Raw genomic sequence first — 27377 nt, 5'->3', positions numbered from 1 at the left:
GTGGTTTGGGGTTGGGTTTTTTCTCCTTCTTTTGACTGTAGTAAGGAGTTGATCTCATGCAATTTTAGGGCAGAGAGATGGGGTCCACCATCAAAGCTACATGGCTTCCAGTCAGACTAGGCCTAGGTGGGAATTTAGAATCATAGGATGTCAGTGCTGGAAAGAACCTCTGAGATCATGTAGTTCAGAGGTTCTTAAGTCAACAAGCATTTATTAAGCACCTACTGTGTCAGGCACTGTGCTAAATTCAAGGATCTCATGGTCTAACGGCAGAGACAGCATGCAGAAAACTTTGTACAACCAAAATAAATATGTTTTAACAGGATTAGTTGGGGATCATGGACTCCTTTGGCAGTTTGGTGAAGTGTAAAGACTCCTTATCAGAATAATATTTTTAAATGCATTAAAAATACATAAAGTCGCAAAGGGAACAAGTTACATTGAAATATAATTATCAATATATCAATATATTTATATAACTTTGTGTATATACATACATATATGTATATACATACATATATGTATATACATACATATATGTATACACATGTGCATATACACACATGTCTATATATGTGTGTGCATATATATGTACATACAGAAAGAGAGAGAGGAAAAAAGTCAGTCCCCAGACTAAAAGCCCAATCCCATAATTTGACAGATTGAGAAACCAAGGCCCAGATTGAAGGAAGTGACTTGTACAAGGCCTCCCACAGTAGCAGATGACAGAGCCCAGAGTCAGATACTGCTACTCTGCTTAGAAGTAAGCCACTAACCCCTTAGAAAAGAAGTTAAGGGAGCCATGGCTTCTCTAGAAGGCGGAACTGGCTCACATTTCTGTGATGCTCTAAGGTCAAAAAGGGATTTCTTAAGAGCAGCCCAAAGATCTGAACTGAATGGGGTGAGGGTAACTGACAGGGGCACTTTAAGGGGCCTGGAGCTACTGAGGCCTCTAAGAGAGAGGTGAATACAGCCTGGTCTTCAGCCCAGTTCTCAAAGTGTGGTCTGATGACCCTTGAGGGACCCTGAGACCTTTTCAGGGAGTCCAGGAGGTCAAAACTACTTTCATAATAATACTAAGATGTTATTTGCCTATTAGAATATTTCTCCTTTTTCCAACCTATGTTCCTGTGTCAGACTGGAATTTTTTCCATATACTTCAACCAAAACAATATATCATAACAGATTGAACAGAAAGGAAAATCCAGCTTTCTGCTATTAAGCTGGACATTGAAGAGATCTGTAAAAACATGTATAACAATGCCCCTCTTGTCACCAATATTTTTTGGTACCAGGAAAACATAGTTATTTTTCACAAAAAATACATTATTTGTTAGAAATAACCCTAATTTCTAATGAAATTTTGAATGAATTAATAATTTTTTAAAATTTCTGCTTTGACTTCTGATATGGTAAACACTAACAATATAACTCATATAAATAGAAGCTCCTTGGAGTCCTCAATAATTTTTAATAGTGTAAAAGGGTCCAGACACCAAAAAGTTTGAGAACCACTGATCTAGAACCAAGGGGAAGGAAGGTGCCTTCCTCCCTCGAGGGTCCATGTACCAGGGCAGGACCCCACAGATCAAAGCTGACTACAAAGCAAATGAACAGCACAGTCTGGGTCTAGAGTGGCAGGCATTCCGAATAGGAAGCTAAGGATCACAGCAGCCCTGGAAAAGAATCCAGCTCTGCCTCGGACTAGAATGTTGCTTTTTTTGGCACCTAATCCAGACAGGAACAGGAAATAGGAACACAGAAGGAAAAAAAAATTGAAAGCGGCTTTGGACGTTGGTCATTTCTACTCCTCATGTCATTTGGTTCCTAGGTTTCCAGGTCCAGGTTTCTTGCCTCTTTCTCCCACTTCCAGACCCAGTTAAAAACTATGAATTCCTCGATTCTATTTTAGGCGTCAAGCCTCTGCAATGAAGCCATGTGACCACTTGAGGGCTCTTGCCCTGCCTTACTTCCTGCAGTTTTGAACTAGCATCCTAGGTTTGAGGAGTATCAAAAGCTAGGATAGGACAATTAAGACAAGAAGTTCTCTGTTGGCGGCACATCTCTTCTCAGGAGAGACAATAGATATGATGGCCCTGCAAGCCTTTGCCTACTATCTCCTTTGCTTCTCTGGGACAGAGGTAGGAATCATCTTGTTCTCCCAGATCCACTTTGGCCACAGACTCTTCTTCTAGGGGCCCAATAAACCATTGCTGATCCAGTAAGCTGTCTTTCCCTTTCCCCTTCTCCCTTCTCTCCTCCTCCTTTCAATCCACAAACTCACTTAGTTTGTCTTTGGACCCTGCTTCAGGTTTTCCCTTATTTTCCTCCCCTTCCTGGGGTGACATGGCTCCTGCCTAGGTCTATGTCCTATTTTTATCTGAAATAGTCAATGAGAATGGGCTGGGAGATGATTTCTCACCTCCCTCCTCTTGCTTCTTTTAATGCATGTGTGTGGGGTGATGTGAAACTACTCTTTGGGGAGGAGTCCCCATGCTCAGAGAGTTACCTTCCCTAGGGAACAGTTATCACGTCTCCTGTAGGATCAGGATTGGCTCTTTCCTGGATGCATGGGAGGGAATGTGGTGGACATTAAAGGCCTTGGGTATGAACTGGACCTTAGTCAGAAGCCTGTGGTCTTCAAATGCAGATGCTTCAGAAGCTCCCAAGTTCTTGGCCTGTGCCTGAGCCCAGAAGCCAAGCTGAAAGTACCCAGAACACATGAGGAGGCAGGGAGAGGAGCCAGAGGAAGGACCCTCACCCTCTTCACACATACCTTCAGCCTTTAAGAACTTCAGAAACATAACATAGCTCTCTAGGATGGGGGGGTCTAAAGGACTAGGGAACCTTTGGCGGGTAGTCTATGAGTGGCCCCCTAGGTCCTCAAGTGCAGCCCTTTGAATCCGAACTTCATAATTTGGTCAAAGGGCCACACGTGAGGACCTAGAAGGCCACATGTGGCTTCGAGGCTAAAGGTCCCCCCCCCATTAGTGTATGTGCGTGTGTAAGGATGGTCAGAGGGCGCTTCTTCTTCATATTAGAAGTCTTTCCAAAGCACATGGTTTTGAGGTGCCTCTGTTAGGCACAAAGCTGTTTTGCTTTCAGCCTGTATAAGAGGCAGGTAGTGAAGTGCCTCTTCCCAGAAGCAGACATGGTGAGGGAAAGGAGTCCTGGAACCTCCCAGCCCCTCGATGTGCCTTGCAGGACTGAAAAGAGCACAGGACAACAGTTTACTTCGGTAGCTGTCCCTGCTGAAGAACTGGTGCCTCAGGAGGAAGGAGATGGGCCTTTCCTGGGCTGGCACTAGTTCCTCGTGGACCTAGTTCAGAAGACAGGTGCCTGTTACAGAGAGGCGGTGCAGATAATAGGAGTTCCCCGCAGGGGCAGCTGGAAAAGCCTTTTCTCTGCCCCTGTGGCGCCCCCCTCCCCCTTTTGTACTGTGGTGCTTCTAGGTCTAACCCGGCTCGGGAGGCACCAAGAAAGGCGCACACGGCTACCTGTGGGAATGTCAAATTTGCTGCAACCCAGCCTGGCATGATGTCTGCTCCCTGGCCAAAAGAGTCCTAGCCACCTAAACTGTGGATGGAGGGAGGTGGGGTGGGGCTGTTTTTATGGCTTTCGGAGTGGGGGGCTCAGGCTACTCCCTGAGAGGAGCAAGACTGACCAATCAGGCGGTGGCTGCAGCGACCTCTTTCCCGCAATCCCAGCGGCAGTACAGGAGGAGGAGGAGGGAGAAGAGGAAGAGACACAGAGGGAGAGACGGAGAGAGGGAAAGAGGGAGAGAAGGAGGGGCCCTGCCCACCAGCCAATGCGCCGGGCGCTGCTGACCGTCGAGCCACGTGTGCCCGCCGCCCCGGGTGGGTATGAATGGGAAGCCGGGGCCGCGCCTAGGTACTGGCCACCATTTCCCCCGGCGCAGAGGCAGAGAGAAGGGGGAGCAGCTGGACCAGGGGTTCCGAGTCCCTCTTCCCTCCCTCAGTCCCTCAGGAGAATTTTCCTATCCCTAAGGCCCCCACCTCCTTGCTCCCACCCCATCACTCTGTCTTGCCTTCTGCCGCCAGTCTTGGCCCCTTCTGGCCCCCCTCCGTCCAACTGCGCCCAGCCGGCTGGGAGCAGGCGCCTCCCTTAGGGGCGCGCCTGGGGAGCTGCGGGGACAGCGACAGCGGGCTGGCTAGCCGCTTGCCCTCCATCCTGTCTGCCCGGAGCTGGGCCGGGCACTGCGTGGTGCTGCTCCCGCTGCCAACTTCGAGCCCGACCGGGGCCCGAAGCCGCCGAGGCGGCTCGGTTTCTCCTCCAGCTTTCTCTCCCACTTTGAAGAGCCGCGCTCAGGGGGTTCTTCTCCTCCTAGCTGGAGAATACTAGCCTTGCCTTGAGCCTCTAGCAGCTTGGGCGCCAGCTCCGCGCCCCTAGGGAGGGGACAGAGGACTCACAGGAGAGCCAGCCAGCGAAGCTGGCTCTGGACTACCCAGGGCTTTGCTTCATTTCCTAAAGAACCATCTCTTCTAGACCCTCTCTTTTCCCCAGGGGAAACCTAGTGCTAAGAATCCCACTCACTGTCTGGGGCTTTAGAGAACAGCCCCATCCCAGCCCCCAGCCGTGGTGGAGGAAGGGTCCTGGGGAGGCGAGGGAGATATACGGAAAGAACAAAGAGGTGGAAACCTTTTGAGGGGGAGAGATTCGCAACCTGATCCTGCAGGACCCCGGAAAGCCGTCGAAATCTCCACTTTCTCCCACGCTACTCCTTGCTTGAGCCTCCCACCCCTCTCCCCATTCCTTGACCCTTCATTTCCTTTAAGCCGGTCTACTTGCGAACTCCCGGGATAAACTAGGTGTCGGCCAGAGCGAAGATGAACCCAGGTTCTGAACAGGGAGCCCCGGCCGCCCTGGGGGTGGTCACCGCCACCTGCGTCTCCAAGGTGGAGCTCCGACTCAGCTGCCGGCATCTGCTGGATCGCGACCCGCTCAACAAGTCGGACCCCAGCGTGGTGTTGCTAATGCAGTCCCAGGGCCAATGGGTGGAGGTAGGAGGCGGCGGCGGCGGCTGCGGGGGGAGAGAGAAGGCTTGGGAGAGGGAGAGGAAGGGAGCGGTGCGCCAAGCGGAGGACTCAGAATGGGCTAAGTCTGGGAGTGGGGAACGTGGCCCAGCTCGGGACTGATCTGGGACTGGGAAGGGGCGCGGATGGTGAATTGCGGGGCATTCAGCAGTCCTCTTGAATGCAGAGGTCCTCAGGGCTCTTAGCGGGACGACTGAGAAGGCTTAGGTACATCCCAGCCCCAGCAGAAGAGGAGTCCCTCTACATTCCCCTGGGGCAGGAAGGCTTCTGTGCCCCTCGCTCCGGAGCAGTAACAGGTTGCTTGCTAGGCGACTGTTTGGTTCCTTCTAGGTACCCTAGTGGGAATGGTGCGCCCCTCCTCCCCATCCTGCCAATGATGCTGGGTCCTCAGAAGCTAGAGGAGGGACTGAAATACGTGTGTGTGTGTTTTTTGGGGGGTGAAAGAGAAAGAAGGGACACACCTCCATCCTTGTTTACGGTGCTGGGATGTGGCAGATTGCTGCCTGGGGCCCTGAGCCCTCTCTGTTAGAGAATTAATTATTGATATGGGGAATTAATTATTGATGTGGGGGTGGTGAAGGCCACCCTGACGGGGAGGAGAGGTGCCTAGGAATCCGTATGCCTTAGGAAGGCTGGCCTGGTGGTCTAGGGATGAGGTAGGAGGAGGGGTGAGTCTGCCCCGGAATGGAGGAGGATGGTCAGCCTTTCCCGATGAGGGAGAGGGTCTTATAGACATCTCTCTCCTTTCATCCCCCAGCCTTCTCAGCACTCTGATCACTTTTTCAATTTCCCAGTCTCTCGGTTTTCCACCAGCGCCAGCGGGCAGGGGTCAGGGCTTGGCGTTGGGAGAGGATGAGCACAACCTTGAGTCCTTTCTGCCCTTTGGACCCATCCAGGGTGTGGTTAATCTCATGGTCACCCTCCGGGTTGACACTGTATCCGCACGGCCGGAGGAGGCTCCGGCTCAGGTTCTAAGGAGTGTTGCCACGTCCATGGCGCCAGCAATTGTCTTTGTGGCCAATAAAGCTGACCCCAGGGCTGTCAGGATGGTTCAGTGACAGACGCCTGGGACAGACCTGATCCTTGATAGATGCCAGCAATCGAGGTCCCTCTGCCCCAATGACCTCAGGCCGAGAATCTCTTGACCCTCTCTGAGGCTAGAGGCGCCACATTTAAGACTAGACTGGAGTCTTCAGGCCATTGAATATCCGGTCCCTGGAGGGCCAGGGTGGGTGGGGGGGTTTGGGATGAGGGCTTTTTTAATGGAATTTCGATTCCGAAACAAGGGAGTAAAACCTGCCTGGGGCAAGGAGTGAGGTGTTTTCGGCAGGCCGACTTTGTGCTCGGGGCATTCTTGGTGGGGTTGCCAGAAGTCTACCTGGAACCTTCCTTCCACTCTAGTCTCTACACTCCACCCTCCTTCCAGGAGGCCAGGACTGAAGACTCAGTAGTCTCATTTCTTCTTAATTGGGGGGTGGGGGCGAGAGAGGAGAGGGGCCAGGTTGGCTTTTGAAAGGAGAGGAAGCTAGAGGAAGGGAAGGCTGAGAGTTTACCTGGGGTCAAGGGAAGCGGGGCAAAGATCTCCTAGAACTAGCCCAGTTTAGGGCAAGTGATGTTACCTAAACCACCCGAATTAACTACGTCTTGAGTACCCCAATCCACCGAGCCACAGGAGAATTAACCTGCCGCCCTACAATTATTCTCTGTTCCTGGGTCGGGGCTGTGTGGTTTGAAGGCACTGTGGTCCTGTGGAAAGACCACTGGCCTGGAAGTCAGATGACCTGGATTCTAATCTCAGTTTGTCTCTGTGTGGTCTTGAGGAGGTCGGAAGTTGCTTTAGCTCTTTAGGCTCCACTTGCCTTGTAAATAAAGGGAGGGAGTTCGATCTGATGACCTCTAAAATTAACTTCCAGCTCTAACATTCTAAGTCTAATTATAACCCAGGCTCCTCAGTTTTCTCTGGGTTGTGCCTCTCGCTTTGGTCTCGTTAAACTGTGTTGTCTAGGAGGCCCAATCTGCCTCCCTGATTGGGAGGACTAGCTTGTTGTGGTGGGGGCGGGGCGTGATGACGAAGGGACAAGTGTGGAGGAGAGCCACTCAGAGCCACTCTTGGTCGAGGGAGAACATGGTGGGGCCCTTTTTTTTCTCCAGATCCTGTGACCCGAACTCCCCAGTTTGTTCTGGGAATCCCCAATGTTGGGGTCCTTGCCAGACTCGATTACCCTGAGATCCTTCCACAGTCCAAGAAGCAAAAGAGTGCCTAAGGGGCATCTCACTTTTTCTCCTTAGCCCCTCCCTGGGCCGTGGGCCACACTGCGGGCTTTGTGGACCCTGGGGATCTGCCACCAGCCAGGGGTGTATGGGCCAAAAGCCCTGGAGCCGACAGTCAGGTCCGCTAATGGCTCGGCCACTCTAATGGGCTGCGGTTTGCCTAGCTGCTTTTCTCCAACCATCCATCTATCCATCGGTCCATCCACCTCCTCCTCCTTCCTCATCCCCTCCTCTGACTGGATGGGGCGGGATCGCAAGGGCTGAGATGGAGTTGGGAAGAAGCTGTTGGAGAAGAAAGGCGCTGATTAGAAGCACCTGCATCCAAGCAAGAGAAAGTAGGCTTGGGCAGGAGAGCTGCTTGGGAGGGACGGGTGGGACGGAGACCATCACATTGGTGCCAGGCATGGGCATGAACTGGAAGGGTCTTGAGCAGTCTCAAGGAACGGTACCTCACTCCTTCCCAGATCATTGTTTTGGGAGCCAAGACAGTGCGGTCTGATGGCTCTATAGCTTTGACAGGCCCTGGGAGCTGCTGTCGGTGCATAGGGAGAAGGGCCTAAAAAGGAAAAGCAGCAGGATCTTTTTGAGGCAAAGGGGAGTGCGGGGAATGGGAAAGGGAAGGATGCAAACGTGACTGAACTCTGTCTCCTGGAGGGCCGGGCAGGAGCTCCCAGGATTGGGCCCCAGTGTCCCTGGGGAGGTTGTAGAAAATGAGAGGGGCCTCGGAAGGCTGACTGGATTCCAGGGAATTGTGACAAGGCTGGGGAAGTCGGTGGTCGAAGCAGTGCAGGGATGTCTCCAGATGTTTGGAGTCACTCCCCAGCTCAAGGACTGAGGCTGCTCTGGTGCCCTTCTGCCTCCTCTTCAAGAAAGTCTTTATTCATTAATTGATCTGTCCCCTCTATTTAAGTGGAAGCTTTCCTGTGGAGTTGGGGAATTGGAGTTCCCCATCTTCCTTTTGAGCTTATGTGAGGTAAATCTAGGCCTAGCTTCAGGCCTCAAGGCAGAACCAGTGGGAGAATATTAGGTCACTTCTTCAGAGGTGTGTGGGTGGCCCCTGGGAGGTCTTTCCCCACCAGTATCTACCTGCTATACAACTGCTTTTGTTTTCCTTAATTAAGATGCAAGGTGTTGGCAGGGGTGGGGAACCATCTGTCTAGAAATATTAAATTAGCAGTTGTATGGAGGAGGGATTGTAGAGGGGAGAGTTTAGGGATGGGGAACCTGCTGCCTTGAGGCTGCAGGTTCTCCACTCCTGGTTTAGTGTTTTCACTACTGAGTGCTATACCCAGTTCTCAGCTCTGCCATTAACTGACCTAGTAAATCAGTGCGAGTCTTTGGACCTCATTTTCCTCATCTGTAAAATGGGAACTTTGAACTAGATGATCTATAAGGCTCTTTCCAGTTCTGTTTTCTATAATTCATCACTTTGGGTTAAATGTCACTCTACCCTTTAAAAAGTGAACTTCCTCTGAAGATTGCCACATTCTGTCCAGAAGAGCTGAGAGTGATGGAATTTATCAGATCTCTTGGCTCAAAGGGCGTTGGCAGCAGCAAAGCTTGCAAGCCTGAGTGGGGTGGAGAGATGGGAACAAAGGGTCTCAGCTCAGATGAACCTTGGTGGGGGGCTTGGCAGCTGCTTCTCTCCGCCGGCCGGCTGGCTGGCTAGGAGCCCATGGTGGGAGAAACAGGCTGCCGTGGTGCTGCGGAACGCTCGCTCACTCACTCACTACACTGGGTTTGAAGCCTAGATCTGCAGTCTTTGGGGTTCTTAACCTGGGTCCATAGAACACCAGTGGGTCTATCTGGATAGCTTTCAGGGGGTCTCGGATGGGGAAAAAGGCATCTTTATTTCAATATAATTATTTCCTCTGGAATCCTATGTATTTTATTTTCTGCATTGGAAATTGTTATTATAAGGAGTCAATAGGCTTCACTGAATGTCAGAAGGTCCATGATACAAAAAAGAACCCTTATTGCTGAGGTAAGGCCTATGGCCATGCAGTTGGGGTTCTTCCAAGCTAGAGCACTAGTACCTTCAAATGTCCTTCACTCCAGGTTCTAGCTGAATTCCCTGTCGCTGGAAGTCAGCATCCTCCCCTGGAGTGATTTATTTAGGACCTTAGATAAACAGAACTGAAAGTGCCTCTGGAAGTAATCAAGTTCAATCCCCTCATCTTACAGATGAGGAAACTGAGGTCCAGAAGTAGGGGAAAGGGTATGGAGGAAAGGAGCACTGGATTTGGAGTCAGGATACCTGGGTCTTTGGGCATACTATCCTTCCTTTCTGAGCCTTGGTCTCTTCATCTGCAAATTGAGAGGAATGGTTAAGATCAATTTCAGGGAGTCCATGAACTTAGATGGTTAAAAAAATACATCTTCGTTTTCACTAATCCTGAACTGATGTTTGCCATTTCCTTCAATTATTTTAAAAAATTATATATGTCTGCATGTGTGTATTTATTTCTTTTGAGGAGTCCACAAGACACAAAAGATTATGAACCCCTGGATTAAATCATCTCTAAGGTTCTGGATGGTTTTAAATCCTATAATTTATCCAAGGTCACCCTAGGGAGTTCGTGGCATTTAGAGAACTAGGCATATGGGTATTCTGACTGCCAGGCCAGGAATCTTCCCATAGCATCGTGCTTCTACCTGGTATTCAGAAGAAAGATCCAAGACCCCCCCTCTCCAAGCCTCCCTCCCTACCTGCTCCAACCTTTAACTGCTCAGAGGAGAGCATGCCTATTATTATCTCTGCTACTCTGTGTGGTGGGGAGGATTGTGATGTTGTCGTTGTAGTTCAGTCATTTCAGTTATTTGTGACTTGGTGTGAGCCAATTTGGGGTTTTCTTGGCAGAGATACTGGAGTGATTTGTTGTTTCCTTCTCCAGTTCATTTGACAGATCAGGAAACTGAGGCAAATAGGATCAAGTAACTTGCCCAGGATCACACAGCTAGGAAGTATCTGAGGCTGGATTGGAACTCATGAACATGAGTCTTCCTGATTCCTAGCCCAATGCTCTATCCACTGACATTATGACATTACTAACCTCAAACCAAAATCAGAAGAATTTTAATTCCCCTCAAAGTTATCAGATTCACTTTCTTGCTGCTAGGACTGATCCCTAGTAGTTAAGCCCCCAATCTCACTCTCTAGAGATCAGGAACATGAGATGCAAATCCTACTTTCCCTCTTTCCCTTGCCTAATTCTACCCATCTTGAGTTTAAGCAAAGATAATGATCTTCAAGGAGAAAAATTTAATTTCAGAAGTAATATACATGAGATTGCAGTAATTGAAAATGGGACTAAAGAAATCTACCAGGATCTATTGCATATTAACCTAGCCTCATCTTTAGCTCCATGAAGTCCTTGTCTATATCTAGGCAGTCCAGATCTACCATGGCCCTTAACTCTGAACTGTCTACCTTAGTACAAGGGTGGCCACCTACCTGTCTCTCCTTTTCTAAATCTGTTCAGCTGGAAAATGGGGCAGGAAGGCTGTCTTCCACCCTCTGGGAAAGTGACAAGGAGTGGCCTCCTTTCCCCCCTTACTTTTCAATCTGTAGCACAATAGGTCTAAAGGTGCTTTCTATATTTCAAGTCATTGGGAGTGCTTGGGATGAAAACATTTATTCCAGAAGAATCCACTAGGATAAGTTTTCAGCCTGTGTGTGTGTGTGTGTGTATATATATGTGTGTGTGATATATATCTATATGTCGATATCTTCCATCCCCCTATAAGTCGATATCTTCCATCCCCCATAAGTGCACACACACACACATATACATACACATACACATGCATACACACACAATTAGACTATAGACTCCTTGAGGACAAGAATTGTCGGTTTTTATGTTTGAACTCTCAGTGCCTCCCTAGAAGAGTTATCAAATGAGATAATCTATAAAGTGCTTAGCAATGCCTGGCACACAGTAGGAACTTTATTCTATTCTATTCATAGTAGTGCTTAATAAATGTTTGCAGGATTGAACTGATGAGGGGGATTTAACATGACTTTGGTGTTAGAGACTTTTTATCTCTTAAGTTATATCTTGGGTCATGAGATGCTGAGGCAGTAAGTGTGGGTACAGGGTGAGTTAGCTGATCAGTATATACATACACAAATATGCATAATTTAAAGTCAAATATGATAAGGGGAATAGGAGAAATCTAGGCAAAGCGCTTTAGGAAGGATTGAGAAAGTAGAGAATCCTTTTTGGGGGAGGAGGAGAAGAAGGAACCAAAATAGCTTAATGGTGACAGCCTGCTTCAGAGACAGGAAGACCTGCATTCAAGTCCCATCTCTGTGCGACCCTGGTCAAGTCACTGAATTTCCCGATATTCTAGGCAACTCTTCAGGGCCATACTTTGGAGAAAAGACAGCGATTTGTATTAGTGGAGGGATTTTCTTAATTCAGGAGTGTCCTGCACTCTTGAAATCACAAGTCTAGGGTCTAGGTAGGATCTAAGCTGGATCTTGAAGAAATAGAAGGAAGTTAAGGGGCAGAGAGGGATAGAGGAGTGTGATCCAGTTGGACTTACTCCCTGTTTGGGAGCTGGGGAATAGCTAATGATCTGTTTGGCTGAAACAGAGATACCCAGGACAGGGAATAACGTGAAACAAGGCTGGAGAGGTAAAGGGAGCTAGGTTTCTGAACCAGCTTTCTCTTGAAGTCCAGGATAAAGAGTTTCTATTTTATCCTACAGGCCAGGCAAGCCAGTGAAGGCTTTTGAACAAGGGAGTAAAATGATTAGCTCTTCACCTTAGAAGATGTATTTGTGAATTGTGTAATAGGATGGAGGGGGGAAGGGGATGATTAGAGGCAGAGAGGCTGTTTAGGAGGCGATTACAATAGTCCAGGACAGAGGTGTTCTGGTCCTGACTGTCTCAGCCAGGTTGGTACCCAGGGAGGACAGTCTGCCTTTGAGTGAGTTTGGTGTCTAAATCAGTCCCTGGCCCTCACCTTCCCCCTCAATTTAGGTTCCTTGGAGTGGACTGCTCAGTTGAGAGAGTCATTCTCTCCTTTTTCCCTCTCCAGTATCCCGAGAGTGGACTCTCCTCTTCCTCTTCCTTACTTTCTCATCTCTCAAACCCTGGATTCCATTTAGTAGCAGGCCTATTGGATCCTCCCTCCTGGCCTTCTTCTGGAGGCACCCTGCCCAAGCCTGGAGATCCCAGGCTTGGGGTTTATTAGTTCAGGTAGCTCCTCTTTCCTGAAAATTCTGAAGCTGTAGAGAGCTTTACATCAGGCTGCCTTTTTTCCTGTGTTTTGCTAAAATAGCCATCTGAAAATGGATGGTTTGGGCCCATATCCAGTGCCAGGCTCTAGTAGCTCTTCTGCCAGTGTCTCTTGGGGGGGTGCTGCCCCTGTCAGTTGTAGCTGGAGGACCTTGGAACTGAAAGATTCCTTGAAGGTCAAGGTTAGCAGTCCAGGTGTGCAGGGGCTGTGTTGGGCCAAGCTGTGCCTCTTAAAAGCGTTTGCTTTGGGGGGGGTCATCCCTACAATGACATGGTATCATTGTAGGGTATCTCTGCTAAGCCCTTCTTGTGCCCACCACTCTGCATTCATTCATTTCATTCAACTGGCATTTCTTAAGCCCTGGCCAAGTGCCAGGCACTGATTGTGTTAGCCTCTAAAGATACCAAGTAAAACCAACCAGCCTCTCCATCTCCCCGGAAAACACCCGCAAAACCAAAAAACCTGAGGCCATTCTTGCCCTCAAGGAGTTTACATTCTATCTCCACTCTATTCTGAGGATTGAAGTTCAGTGCTAGGGCTCTGCCTGGGGAGGGAGTGGCAGGGAGAGAAGTGAGAGGTCTCTAGTTCACCCTATGGTAATCTAATTCACAGTGCCTGTATCTGAACAGTGGGCAATAAGGACTGGGGATGCTTTCATCTTCTCGGACAAAGCAGGAGAAAGAAAGAGATTTACCTAGGTTTGGGGGCTGCAGATGAGGAGTGGTAGAGAGATTAACACTGCCCTCTGGTGGCCCTAGGAACTGGGGCATGGGGGAGTGCAGACTTGGGGAGCTCAGAGGGGAAGGGAGAAGGGAAGGAAGGAAAGAAAGGAAGGAAGGAGAGGAGTGTGGGGGCTTTGTTTTACTCCTTACCTGTGGAAAGCATTTTCAGATATAATTACCTCATTTCATCCTCTTAACATCCCTGTGAAGTGGAACAAAAACATTTTTATATTGGGACAAGTCAGGGAGATTAAATACGTTTTTGTTGTTCGGTTGTGTCTAACTCTTTGTGACCCCAGGGTTAAGTGACTTGCCCATGGTTTCACAGCTGGGAAGTGTCTGAGGTCAGATTTGAACTCAGATCTTCCTGACTCCAGGCCAGGCCAGGCACCCTGTTCACTTCATCACCTAGCTGCCCTTTAACTGTGCTAGCCAAGCTCAGCTAACAACCACAACAGCTGGCTTTTCTATAACACTTAAGGTTTTCAAGGAACTTGGCTTATCTCCTTTGATCACAGCCCTGGGAGGTCAGCGATATTATTATTCCCATTTTACATATAAAGAAGCTGAGACTGAGAGAGGTTTCATAAATCTAGAAAGTGCCCAAGGCAGGATTTGAACTCAGATCTTTCAGACTCCAAAGTTCAACATTCTTCCCACTGTCCAGCTAGTAAATTAAGTATTGGAGTTAAGGCTGGAAATTAGATCTATGAGAAGCAGTGTTATAAGGGGGAAAGCCCTTGATTCAGAGTCAGATACCTTGGGGTTCATCTGGATTCTGGTCCCCTGTGACTTTGGATGGGTCTTTTCCTTTCTTTAGGCCTTGGTTTGCCCATCAGTCAAATGAGGGAAAATCTCTAATGGCCCTTCCCATTCCAAATCCTATGATTCATGATTCTTGTGAGCCTGAGCCTAGTACTGTCCTTCTTACCTTTGTAAGTAGCCCCTGTTTATACTTATCTTCCCTTTCACCTAGAAGACCCTGACATAGGACTCTGAGTCTGCTCGTTGTCCTGCAGGAAAGAAACAAGGGTCAAGGAGGAGAAAAACCTGGTCCAGCCATCGAGGCCCCTTTGGGGTGCTACCTGCCATTGTGGGGGGGTGTCTCAGGAATTGTAGGGAAGAGGCCGACCCTGCTCCAATGTGCCCTGCTGCTTCTAGGTGGACAGGACCGAGGTTATCAAGAGCAGCCTACACCCGGTGTTTTCCAAGGTCTTCACTCTGGACTACTACTTTGAGGAAGTACAGAAGCTTCGCTTTGAGGCCTACGATATTCATGGACACTGCAGCATTGGCTCCCAGGATGATGACTTCTTGGGAGGCGTAGAGTGCACTTTGGGGCAGGTAGCTATCTCTCATCCCTAGGCTCTGGGTGCAGCCTGAGGGTGGAACAGGGGTGCAGATGGCAGTGCTGAAGAGAAGGAGAGAAGGAGCCACCTGAGGGTGGGAACAGGTCAGGACGACAAACTGTGCTCCAGGCATCAGAGAGCTCAGGAGGCTGAAGAGAGGTCCTGTGGAGAGCTAAGACTCATTAGGGTTGCTCCAGACACAAAAGCTGTATCTCGTCCTGCCTAGGATGTTGTAGGCTACATAACTGGTTTTGAGGGGCTCCTTACCCCTTCCTGGCTTGGAAGCCATTTCCCCAAGGGTGATGCCTTGGTAGCATCTGAAATCTCTGCTTGAAATTTCCTTCTAAGGCTAGGAAACGTAAAATACTTGTTTTGGAGAGATAACTCATTAAGATGCTTATCACCCCTCCACCCCCATCCTTCAGCATAAAGCAACAAGTGATGATGGATCAGCCCTGGGGGTGGCAGATGAAATTAGTATTAGACAAAGTCTCTGCCCAAGAGGCACTTACAGTCTAATTGGAGAGATGAGTACAACAGCGAACCCAGCAGCGTTAGATTCTCGATAGCTGTTTCCAACAATTTAAAGAGCTCTCATATAGCAGGGGGATTAGATTCGTTCTGTTTGGCCTCAGAGGGGAGCAGTGGGTGGGCAGAAGCTGCAAGAAGAAGATTTCCACAGGATTGGTTGCCTTTTTGAGAATTGGAGCTGTCCAAAGACACATGAGCTGCCTGAGATGAGTTCCCCATCACAAGAGTCTTAGGCAGAGGCCAGATGCTTGATTGCTTCTTAAGGGGGTGGGGGGAGGGAGTGGTGTTATAGGAGGTTTGGGTGCGGATTGGATGAGATGACCCAGAAGGTTCCATCCATCTCTGAGATTCTGTGAAATCCTGATATTATAAAGTTCTAAGTTACATAGATAAGAGAATTAGAGGGTAGAGCAGGGTAACCTTTGATATACACTGGTTTCCTTCCACCAATGGGACTCCCCCTCTTCTCTTTGTAGATTGTGGCCCAAAAGAAGATGACCAGAGCCCTGCTACTTAAAAATGGCAAGCATGCTGGCAAATCCACCATCACGGTATGGGTACCCTATGTTCTCCTGCCCTTCATTGCATCTCACCATCTGCTTCCCCACAAAGCTCCTGAGGTTGAATCATCCCCCTGGGAGCTGCCAAGTCCATCCATCACCCATCTTTTCCTTTACCTTTGTCTGGAGGCTTAGGAGATTGTACTCAGTAGAAACATGTCCCTCCTCTTTCCCTATTTATTAGTTTTATTATTGTTAATTATTCTGCTTCAAGAGATGCATCATGGCATAATGGATAGAGCTTCCCATAACTCCCTCTCCCCTTGCCCTCTCAGCTGAGAACTTTGCCTTTTATTTTCCAGAAAAAAATTGAAGCCATTCACCATGTGCTCCCTCTTCTCTCCTGTTCCTCATCTCCTAAGACTCAGATGCCTTTTGCCACTCTCTCTTTCACTCTGTCTCACATGATGAAGTTGCCTTACTCCTTACCAAGGCTAATACCTCTACTTGTTCAAGCTATCCCATTCCATCCCATCTCCTCCAACACACTGCCCCCTCTGTCATCTCCACTCTATCATTTATTTTCAATCTCTATCTCTACTGGCTCATTTCCCACTGCCTACATACATGCCATGTCTCTCCCATTCTGAAAAAATTTGATCATTTCCATCCTCACTCATTAGTATTCTATATCTCTTCTACCCTTTATGGCTAAACTCCTGGAAAAAGGCTGACTACACTAGGTAACTCCATTTTCTCTCCTCTCACTCTCTTCTTAACCCCTTAAAATCTGGCTCCTGATCTTACCATTCTACTGAAACTGCTCTCTCTAAAGTTACCAATCATCGCTTCGTTGACAAACCCAATGGCTTTTTCTCAATTATGATTCTCCTTGACTTCTCTGTAGCCTTTGACAATGTTGATCATCATCTCCTCCTTAATAATCCATTTTCTCTAGGTTTTTGGGACACGGCTTTCTCCTTGTCTTCTAACTGTCTAACTGCTGCTTCTCGTTCTTCTTTGCTAGATCCTCATCCAGGTCATGTCCACTAATGGTAGGTGTCCCACAGGACTCTGTCCTGGTCTCTCTTCCCTTCTCCTTCTATACTACTTCCCTTGGTGATCTCATCAGCTACCATGGATTTAATTATTGTCTCTATGCTGACAATTCTCAAATCTACCTATCCTGCCCCAACCTCTCTGCTGACCTCCAATTTCACATCTCCAGCTGCCTTTCAGACGTCTTGAATTGGATGTCCGGTAGACATCTTAAACTCAACCCGTTGAGAACCAAACTTGTTATCTTTGTTCCTAAACCCTTCCTCCCTCCTACCTTCCCTATTACTGTAGAAGACAATGCCATCTTCCCAGCCCCCCAAACTCACAACTTAGATATCATCTTTGATTTCTCCTTAGTTCTCACGTTGGCTCCCTCCTCCCTTGCCCCATCCAATTTATTACCAAGGACTTTGCAACATTTCTCAAATATACCCTCTTCTCTCCCCCTTCTCCATCACTCTGCTTGGTATCCAAAGACCTTCATAATATTGCCCTCATTTATCTTTCCAGTCTTCTTACACCTTGCACCCTTCCGAGTAATTCTTCCATCCAGTGACCCTGGTCTCCTGGCTGTTCCACAAAGAAGACATTGCATCTTTTGGCTGTAGGTATTGTCTCTGGCTGTCCCCCATTCCTGGAATGCTCTGTCTTCTCTTCTCTGCCTAATGACCCCCTTAGCTTTCTTTAATCCCATCTTTTACTGGAAGTCTTTCCCAACTCCTCTTAATTCCATTGCCTTCCATCTGTTATTACCTACTTAACCTCTATGTAGCTTGTTTGTAAATATATATGTATGTACATGTATGTATGTATATGTGTGTGTATGTGTGTTGTTTGTTTCTTCTTCAATACACTGTGACCCCTCTGAGGGCAGGGATTGTTTTTATATCCTTAGAGCTTAGCACAGTGTCTGACACACAGTAGGCACTTAATACATGTTGATTGATTATTTGAAGAAGACCTGGCCTCTGACACATACTGGTTGTGGGGCCTTAGGCAAATCACCTAACCTCTCTGAGGCTCTAAATTGCATAATAGTTGTGCAACTAAAAATTCCTTAAACCATTGATATCACAGGACCCTGACTACGCCCCTTACTTCTCCCTCCCCTGCCCAAAAAAATACTTCAAGAATCCACGATTGTGTTGACATGGGCAGTTGATTACTCCATCAATGACAATCACTGTAACAGCTGACATTTATATATCACTTTAAATGTTTCAAAGTGCTTTTCATCCATGATATCACTTGAACTTCACAAATGAGGATACTGAGCATCAGAGAAGGTAAGGGTATGTCAGAGGCAGGAGAGGAAGCTGTGTCCCTGACTCCAAGTCCATCATTCAGTCTACCTCCACTCCTGCCCTCACAACACTTCTGAGGGTTTGCAGATGGGCTTTGTGATGACTTCGTGTGTCAAAGATGCCCTTTCTTAGAACTTAGCTGGACTGGTTCTGTGGTGAAAGACAGACACCCAGCTTGGTAAGATCTGCCAAAGCCTTAGAGAGGGCAGATCATCTTCATTCTGAGAGGAAGCATCTGAATAAGCTCTAACATCATTGGAATGGGATTCATTAATAATTAATAAACATTGTGAGGACAACCACTTGCATTAATGATAATCACATTTATATAAAGCTTTAAGGATTACAAAGCACTTTAAATACATGATCTCATTTGATCTTCACCACAGCTTGGTGAGCTAGGTGCTATAGTTATTTTCCTCTTACAATGAAGAAATGGGACCTAGGAGTTGATTGACTTGCCCAAGGTCACGGAGCCAGTAAATGTCAGAGGCGAGTCTCCAGATCCAGGCCCTCTCCACTTGTTCTTGATGCCTATTTGCCTAGCTAGTTACACTTGACAGAGCACTTTTATTTATTTATTTTTTTAAATTAAGGCAATGGTGGTTAAGTGACTTGCCCAGTAAGTGTCAAGGCTGGATTTGAACTCAGGTCCTCCTGACTTCAGGGCCGGTGCTCTGTCCACTGTGCCACCTAGCTGCCCCGCGATAAAGCACTTTTATACAAATGCTATCATTCAATTCTTACAATATTCTTCAAATTAAGTGGAGCAGGCATCATGCCCTCCATTTAACAGTTGGTGAGACTAGGGTCAAGGAGGTGAAGATGTTCCCCATGGTCTTACAGCTACTTATTAGCAGAGCTGGGGGGGGGAGTCTCCTGACTCCCCCTGAGGAGGATTCCTTCACCCTAGCCAAAGTCTGGAGGCCTCTCCCAGTCACTGCACCCTTCACTTGTCTTTCTGTGACTTTCTATGACAGTTGGCTTGGCTGGGATGGCTCAGAAGCTTTCCCGCACAGTTCTTTAGGGGTATATCCATAAACTAAGGGAAGTTAATGAGAAGATGTGGAGGTCCTCTTCTAGTACAGAGTCTTATGATCCTAGAACATTCTCATCCTCCCCAGGTGATAGCAGAGGAGATCTCTGGGAACAATGGTTATGTGGAACTCTCTTTCCGGGCCAAGAAGCTCGATGATAAGGTAAGTGGAAAGGAACAGAAATTCCTCCAGGGCTGGCCCTAGATTCCCTCCCGAAGGACTGAGAGTTCAGCGATAGGTACCTAGCAAAAGTTACTGCTTTTAATTTATCTTTTTTTTCTAAGCTGCTACTTTTTAATTTAATTTTTTTCTAAGTCATTACTTTTAAAAGTAGAACAGCTAGTGTTATTCTTTTGGATTTTCCAGATAGGACAAATTGAGACCCATAAAGATTAAGTGACTTGCTTCCTGGATATTTCATTCTCAAACATCTTCTCCCACACCTGGGGAATTAACTATATTTCTCTTCTGCTCCTACCAGGATCTCTTTAGCAAATCGGATCCTTTCCTGGAGATCTACCGCATCAATGATGATCAGAGTGAACAGCTGGTATACAGGACAGAGGTGAGCTTTAGGGAGTCATTGTCTGGAATGGTGGTGATGAAATATTTGGGGGGACACTTGGGGTAGAGGAAGTATATGGCCGTAGATACCAGGTAGATGTAATTTTATTTCCCTGGAACATGAACGTGCCAACTCATGCATGAGGGATGCAAATGGGAATGAAATTTGTAAAGGGTGCAGGTGTATAAGTGTTTATGTGGTGCCTACTAAGTGTCAGGCATTACGCTAAGCACTTTTTACAAATATTATCCCAATCACAGCAACCCTTCGAGGCAGGTGCTATTATTATCCGCATTTGACAGTTGAGGAAACTGAGGCAAACAGAGGTTAAGTGACGTGCCTCAGATTGCACAGCTAGTGTTTGAGGTCAGATTTGAACTAAGGTCTTCCTTCCTCTGGGGCTCAGTGCTGGGTCAGCGGTTGCCTGTCAGGGGAGGGAGGACTGTAAAGGGGGCTGGAGCAGCTGTTGGTAGTTCTTTCATGGAAGAAGACAGCTGGACCTTACCAGAAGAAATAACAGCCAACAGTCATATTGCTCATAGCAGATACAGAACCTGATTTACAAAGGCATTCCTTCCTTCCTACAGGCTTGTTGAGATAGGGCTAGTGCAAATAGTATTATTCTGTAGTTTATAAAGGAGCTGCAGACAGGCTAGTCGGGGGTGGGAACCTGCAGCCTTAAGGCCACATATGGCCTTCTAGGTCCTTAAGTGCAGTCTTTGGAGTTGTTCTATAAAATTGGATTCAGTCAAAAGACCACACTTAAGGACCTAGAAGGCCATGTGTGGCCTTAAGACCACAGGTTCCCCACCTCTGGGTTAGGTGATTGGTCACCCAGAATCTCAGAGTTTGGGGGAATCCGAGTGGTCATCCATTCCAACGTCCAACCCAATCTCTTCAAAAACAAACATCCCTTTAGAGATAGTCATCTTGCTTCTGCCAAGAGACTTCCAGTGACAAGGAATTCATTTAATCACAAGGCAGCCCACAGGACAGTTCTAATTGATAAGCAGTTTTCCCTTACATAAATTTAAACCCAATGTTTATAATTATAATGGAAAGGCAGCCACGAGGTAGTAGATGGTGCCAGGAAGACCTGGGTTCAAGTCCTCCTTCTGACATGCTTTGGATGTGGTAACTGCCTGGGCAAGTCACTTAACCTCGAAGTGCTCTTGGTGTCTCTTTAAGACATTTGCCAAGGAATGCTGATCTATACTGATGGGAAGAGGTTCCTGACCTAGGAATTCCTTGTATCAGTGAAATCACAGGTCTATTCCTAACCCTGTAATTGTGCTATATGTAGTAGGAGAAAATAAGAAATAACCTCGAACGCTGGGGAACAGCAATGCCCAGTGTGGGACTGAGATGCAGCGGGATCCCATAAGGACAGAGGATTTTAAGTCTGGAAGGCACCAGAGAGACCGTCCAGTTCAACCCTCTTATGTTAGGTGGGAGGACACTGGGGCCGAGAGATGATACTATTTTACCAGAAAGAATGGTGAATACAAATCATATGCAGAGTAATGCAAAGCAAAAAAAGGTCAAACTAGGAATACTCTATACACACTGATTAAAACTATGTAGTCTATGTATGTATGTATACGCGCACATACTCACATAAAAGCACATATGGTATCCCAAAAGTCTTAGTACAGTTTTAAGCTTAAATAACTGAAAAATAATTCATAAGTAGCTTAAACTTTAATAGCTTAAAACGGAACTAAGACTTTTGGGACAACAGGTGTTTATGTGTGCATATGCATGTCTACATGTACTCGGGCAGCTAGGAGGCAAAGTGGATAGAGTGCCCCAAGCCTGAAGTCATGAAGATTCATCTTCTTGAGTTCAAATCTGGCCTCAGACACTTACTAGGTATGTGACCCTGATGTGGGATGGAAGAAAAGTCCTGATTGGTAGAGAAGGAGACAGAGGTAGGTCTAGGAGCAAGGTCAAGGTCTGGGAGCCAAGAAAAGGAGAGGGTCTGAGCTTAGTACAAGGTACTGTGAACTCAGTTCTCAGAGCAGAGTAAGGATCAGAGCTTAAACCAGGTCCTTGACCTCAAAATCCAGACCTGAAAAGTGCACCCACTGAAGACCTCCAGTAATGTGGGAATGGCTGCAGCTCGTTGCATCTGGGGACAGCTGTAATTGTCAAGACAATTTTTGTTATTGTTGAGAAAATTCATTTCCCTCCCCCCTTTTTGCAGAAGGATACCCAGGAGTACGCTGGATTTGAAATATAGCTTATGCTGAGACATTTGACGTGTTAACTGGTTTTTACTGATTTGCTTTCTTTTCTTTCTCTTTAAAAAAGAGACAGGGGATAGGTTGATGTGTAGGATAGGGGTATGTTTGGAAATGCAGGTGATATGAAAACAAAAGTTATCAATAAAAATATGATTAGCACCCCTCCCCCCTTTATGCCAAGCCTGGAATTCATATCCAAGTTCTAGCACGTACTAGCTATATGACCTTGGACAAGTCATTTCCCCCTCTGGGGCACTATTTCTTCCTCTGCCAAACGGGATTAGATTGGTTAATATCTGAAGTCCTTTAGTGTTCTAAAATCCTCTGACAAGATGAGACTGAAGCCTCAAGACCCACCCCCATGGGCAAAGACCAGAGTTGTTCCCAGGAGAGAATCCTCTCCTAGGTTGGAGACAGATATTATGTCCCAGGTTGGGGGTGGGAACACTGATGAGGTCAAAAGGGGAAATAATTCAATAACCAGTCTTACCTGAAGGTGAATGAATTGGCACCACTGATCAGGCCCTGTGAGCCCTGACTTTAGGTTCTATCTGGTTTCCATAGGTTGTGAAGAATAATCTGAATCCTGTGTGGGAGACATTCAAAGTTTCCCTGAACTCCCTTTGTAGCTGTGAGGAGAAGAGGCCTCTTAAGGTAGTGGGGCCTGGGATCTGAGGAATGGGGCTGCTAAGGAATCCATCTTCCCTCTTGAGAGGGGATCTGGGAACAGGAAATTATCTCCCTCTTGCCCCAGCCTCTGCCTGGGCAGGGGATCAGAATTTAGCCATCAGCTGGGATGGAAGAAAGTCCTGATTGGCAGAGAAAGGGGAAGAGCTTGGTTTAGGAGCAAAGCTGTGGCCAAGAGTGTGGTAGGGGTTGGGCTCAGTGGAATGTGGACCAGCACTACAGAATAATGATAACAGGGGTTATATGGGCTTTAAACCTTGTGAGGTAGGTAGCACAGAATGAATAGTTCTGACTCTGGTCAAGGAACAGGTTGGGCCCAGGGAAAGATAGATGTTGAGAAGGAAGAAGAAAAAGGGGGAGATGGATGAATAGGCCACACGGTCCAGGAGCTGAACCAGTTCTCCCAGAGTGCCCTTGGGCAGCCTGGGCTGAAATTTGCTGTTGTTTTATGGCAGTGTCTGGTTTGGGACTACGATTCTAGAGGGAAACATGACTTCATTGGCGAATTCTCCACCACTTTTGAGGAAATGCAGAAGGCACTTGAGGAGGACAAGGTACATGGGACAGGGTGAGGGGCAGAGGGGTCCATGGTTTGGGAGCTGAAAGGGCTGCTACCTGAGCACAGCCAGAGGAAGGAAGAACTAGCAGCAGGGGTGAACCGGATGGACCAGGGCTAGCCCCTTTTCCCTTTGCTCATCTCCACATATGGTTAATACCAGGGAGCAGGGAATGTGATGTCTTCTTCCTCCGCCCCCAGACCATATAGCTGGAGTGCTTGGGGGCAGAGTGAAGCAATTAGTGTTTTTCCCATGAGGAACCATGCCCTCGATCAATTTGTCCTCAGGAAGTGAAGATAGTAGCGAACATAGGGGAGAGAGAAGGGAAGACTGTGAGTGAGGGCTTGCAATAAGGTTGGGAGTTGGGCAATGTGTTTGAACTGATGATGGATTAATGGATGGTTCCCCAAAAGGGGTCACGAAGAGTCAGACATGACTGGAAAAGAACTAAACAAAAAGATGTGAGCAATTGGAAAAGAAGAGTGTTCCATAAACTGCCCCCTTCCCCCCCAATCTCCAGGTGTTTCCCAGCCTAAGCTAGTTTATAAAAATAACAGCATAGTGGATAGAGTAGACAGGATGCTCAGCTGGGCAGTAAGGATGCCTGAGTTTTATTTCCAGGTCACCATCTAGCTTCCTTGGGGTCATAAGACTTAGATTCTCCCCTGGTGCTTCAATGTCTCTGTCTTTGCTAATCCTTTACCTGAGGGAGAATCCATGAAGAGTAAAAGGTGTCCTGAGACCCTGGAGGGGAAAGGCCTTGGTAATGGTGGGGTCTAAAGAAATCCAAAACCAAGTAGTCATTTCAGTACCAGACTGCATTAGAGTTCAAAGCACTGTATCTAAAGGTAGAGGTTTACATGAGAATTAGGGCTCTTGCTGTGTGTAGGTGGCCATTGCAAAGCTTCCAAGATGCATGGGCGCCATCCCTCTGGGAAAGTATATCTTATCTTAGAGAGTCCAGGAAAAGCCATATGCATGGGATAGATGCACTGTGTGCAAGGAATACATGGTATTTGTTAGTGAAAGCTCAGATTCTTTGCATGGGTGTTGTTAAATGCAGGTTTATTTTCACTTTACAGAAATCCAATAGGTGAAGAATCAGATTTACCCAAAAAGATAAATTAGGGGGCCATATTTACTTTACAAGATTACCATTACTTTTACAAGGGAATTGTCCTTTATATCACTCCCTTCTCTGAACATTCAAGTGATTTATTTTGTCATAATTTCATTTCAACTTTTTTCCACGTCATATTGTGTGAAATGAGACACGTGCATATTTGCATATTGCAGAAACTCTGATTCATCCTCATTATGCCTTTCATCCATTCAATGGGCATTTATTACACACCTGCTATGTGCCAGGCTTTGGTGAGACAAAGACAAAAATGAAACAGTCCTTGTCCTGAAGGAGCTTATATTCTAAGATGGGAAGTAAACCCACCTGAACAGTTTTCCCACCTGAAATGCCTATGATATTCTGCGTCCATAATACTGCAAGCTGTGTGTGAATTAGAAAGCATAGGATTGTGTTGTCCCGTAATAATCTAGGGTCTATCACACAGGTGAGTATTTGTGTGATCTGTTCTATAGACACCAGGCCTTTGTCTTGTGTTCTCTGCCCATAGGTTCAATGGGACTGTGTGAACCCCAAGTACAAAACTAAGAAACGGAATTATAAAAACTCAGGGGTGGTCATCCTGTCAGATCTGAAGGTGAGCCTAGGAGGGGTTCACAGTTCTGCCTTTTTTAAAAAAAAATATTTATTTATTTTTAACATTCATTTATTTTTTAAAAATTGAGTTCCAAATCTTCTTCCTACTTCCATTCCTTTCCCCACCAACTGAGAAGGCAAGCAATATAATATCAATTATATATGTGAAATAATAGAAGACATATTTCCATATTATCCATGTTGCAAAAAGAAATAAGCAAGAAAAATGAAGAAAGTGAGAAAGTCGATTTGCCCTCAGAGTTTATCAGTTCCTTCTCTGGAGGTAGATAGCATTTTTCATCATGAGGACTTTGGATTTGTCCTGAATCATTGTCTTGATCAGAGTAGCTAAATCTTTCACAGTTGATCATTGTTACAATATTATTGTTACTGTGTACAATGTTTTCTCCTGGTTCTGCTCACTTCACTTTGCTCGTGTTCATATAAGTCTTCCTAGGTTTTGTTCTGAAATCATCCAGCTCGTCATTTCATATAGCACAATGGGATTCCATTACAATCATATACCACAGTTTGTTCAGCCATTCTCCAGTGGATGGGCATCCCCTCAATTTTTAATTCTTGGCCACCACACACAAAAAGGCTGCTATCTTTTGTGTATGGAAGTCCTTTTCCTTTTCCTTTGATCTCTTTGGGATACAGACCTAAGAGTGGTATTGCTAGATCCAAGGACAATACAGAGTTCTATAGCCCTTTGAACAGTGTTCCAAATTGTTCTACAGAATGTTTGGACCAGTTCACAGACCCATCAACAGTGTATCAGTATCCCTATTTTTCCATATCCCCTCCAGCATTTGTCATTTTTTTCTGTCGTGTTAGCCAATCTGATGGGTATGAAGTGGGACCTCAGAGTTGTTTTAACAATTGTCCTTTTTTAAGGTCAGAAACTGAGGCACCCTATATGTGACCTTCTCACCTTTCATGTGGATTGGCTGCTCAGCACCCTATAGGGTGGGAAGACTGATAACTACCCTCAGGTTTTCCCCTTCCTTAGTCTTGAGTCTTGGTAGTTGTAAGGGAGGAGAGGAAGGCATGTCCTACTCTATCCTCAGATCTCAGGCTGTCTCTGATTTTTGCTGAGATAGACTAGAATGGATGGAATTTCAGAAAATCTTCCCCATCTTCGACTCATTGATCCTCTGGACTCTTTTCTCTGGCTTATTCATGGATCATGGAGTGGCAATGGTGGACATCATGGGAGAGAGAGGAGGGAGGACTGTGGATATGTAAGGAATATGGGAGTAAGGGTTGAAGACGGACAGGTGTTTGAATGGGTAGGTGTGGGCAAATGGAAGAGGAGACATTCTGCCCCTTCCCCTTCTCCGGTTGTTTGCCAGCCATGCCCTCCCTCCCCTTTTGCCTGGTTCCCCCCACCTCTGTGTCTCGGGAGGTCTCCTTGCTGATCCCTGGAGTCCCAGGCCTGGTGGTTGGAAGAGGGAGGTGAGTGCAAGGGGAAGTGCCCGCTAGAGCCATCAACGAGCCCCATTAATGCTGTTTGTTTGGAAGATCCACAGGGTCTACTCCTTCCTGGATTACATTATGGGTGGATGCCAGATTCACTTCACTGTAAGTAACACTTTCTCTGTCACCTCCTTGGTGATGCTGGGAACACTGCCAGGAGCAGAGCCGCACACTCTACTGTGCTGGAAACAGCTTGAAAGGGAATCTTGGGGCTGGGCAGGGGGAGGCAGGCACTTCCTAGGCAGGACCTTGGTGGTCAGCAGGGGCTCCGAGAACCTCCAAGCCAGACTAAGTTAACCATTGCCTGGCTCTCTATCTGGGGAGTAAACTCCTTTGCGAATGCTCTCTTGGCAGGAAAATTTCCTGCCATCATCCAGCAGATTTCTGGGCTTCCTCCCTCCTCTGCCCAGAGGCTGGGTACTTAGGGAATGTAAACTAATTTTAACATTAGCCCAAGCAAAACATAATGTGGAAATCGGTGTGCCATGAAAGACAAGTCATATACTGAGCTCGAGGGTGTTCCAAAAACGATAGACTTTGGGATTATCCACAGCTAGTTTCACAGCATTGCCCAGAATAACAGAGGCAACTGTTAGTATTAGTTAATTGGGGGCACAGCCCTTTTGAGGCAGCATGATATAGTAAATGGAGTGGTGGGCTCCAAGTCTGGGAGACTATAGTTCAAATCCTGGCTTTGACAATAGCTCCTTACCATGTACATGGCATTGTTCTAAGTGCTTTACAATTATTATGTCATGTGATAATTATTATCCCCATTTTACAGATGAGAAAATTGAGGCTGATAGAAATTAAATGACTTTCCCTGTTCACACAGTTGCTAAGCCTGAGGCAAGATTTGAACTCAGGTCTTTTTTTCTCTCTCCAAGTCCAATGCCCTATCTACCAATCTACCTAGATGTGCTAAAGGTGGCCTAGAATGAAAAAAAAAATTCCCCCAAAGGCAATATATATTCTTATGGCAGCATTGTTGTCTGTCAGCCTAACCCCTTTTCACCTTCCTCAGGTTGCTTTGACTGTAAGGGAAGGTGG

General features: G+C 46.9%; 1 protein-coding gene across 1 annotated transcript in view; it reads left to right on the top strand.

The window, feature by feature from the left end:
• The first annotated feature begins 3690 nt into the window (after positions 1-3690).
• CPNE7 (copine 7) overlaps positions 3691-27377 on the top strand; it is a 39349-nt gene continuing 15662 nt past the window's right edge. The window contains exons 1-9 of the mRNA XM_020989130.2: positions 3691-5021; positions 14458-14640; positions 15653-15727; positions 19164-19238; positions 19558-19641; positions 22452-22541; positions 23030-23128; positions 24763-24849; positions 26373-26432. Coding sequence (XP_020844789.1) covers positions 4848-5021; positions 14458-14640; positions 15653-15727; positions 19164-19238; positions 19558-19641; positions 22452-22541; positions 23030-23128; positions 24763-24849; positions 26373-26432 — 927 coding nt within the window. The 5' untranslated portion in view covers positions 3691-4847. The remainder of the gene's footprint in view (positions 5022-14457; positions 14641-15652; positions 15728-19163; positions 19239-19557; positions 19642-22451; positions 22542-23029; positions 23129-24762; positions 24850-26372; positions 26433-27377) is intronic.

This window comes from Phascolarctos cinereus, unplaced genomic scaffold (assembly GCF_003287225.1).
Source record: "Phascolarctos cinereus isolate Bilbo 61053 unplaced genomic scaffold, phaCin_HiC Scaffold_2;HRSCAF=192, whole genome shotgun sequence".
NCBI lineage: Eukaryota > Metazoa > Chordata > Mammalia > Diprotodontia > Phascolarctidae > Phascolarctos > Phascolarctos cinereus.
Note: the sequence above shows the minus strand (reverse complement) of the source record. Positions and strands in the feature narration are given on the sequence as shown.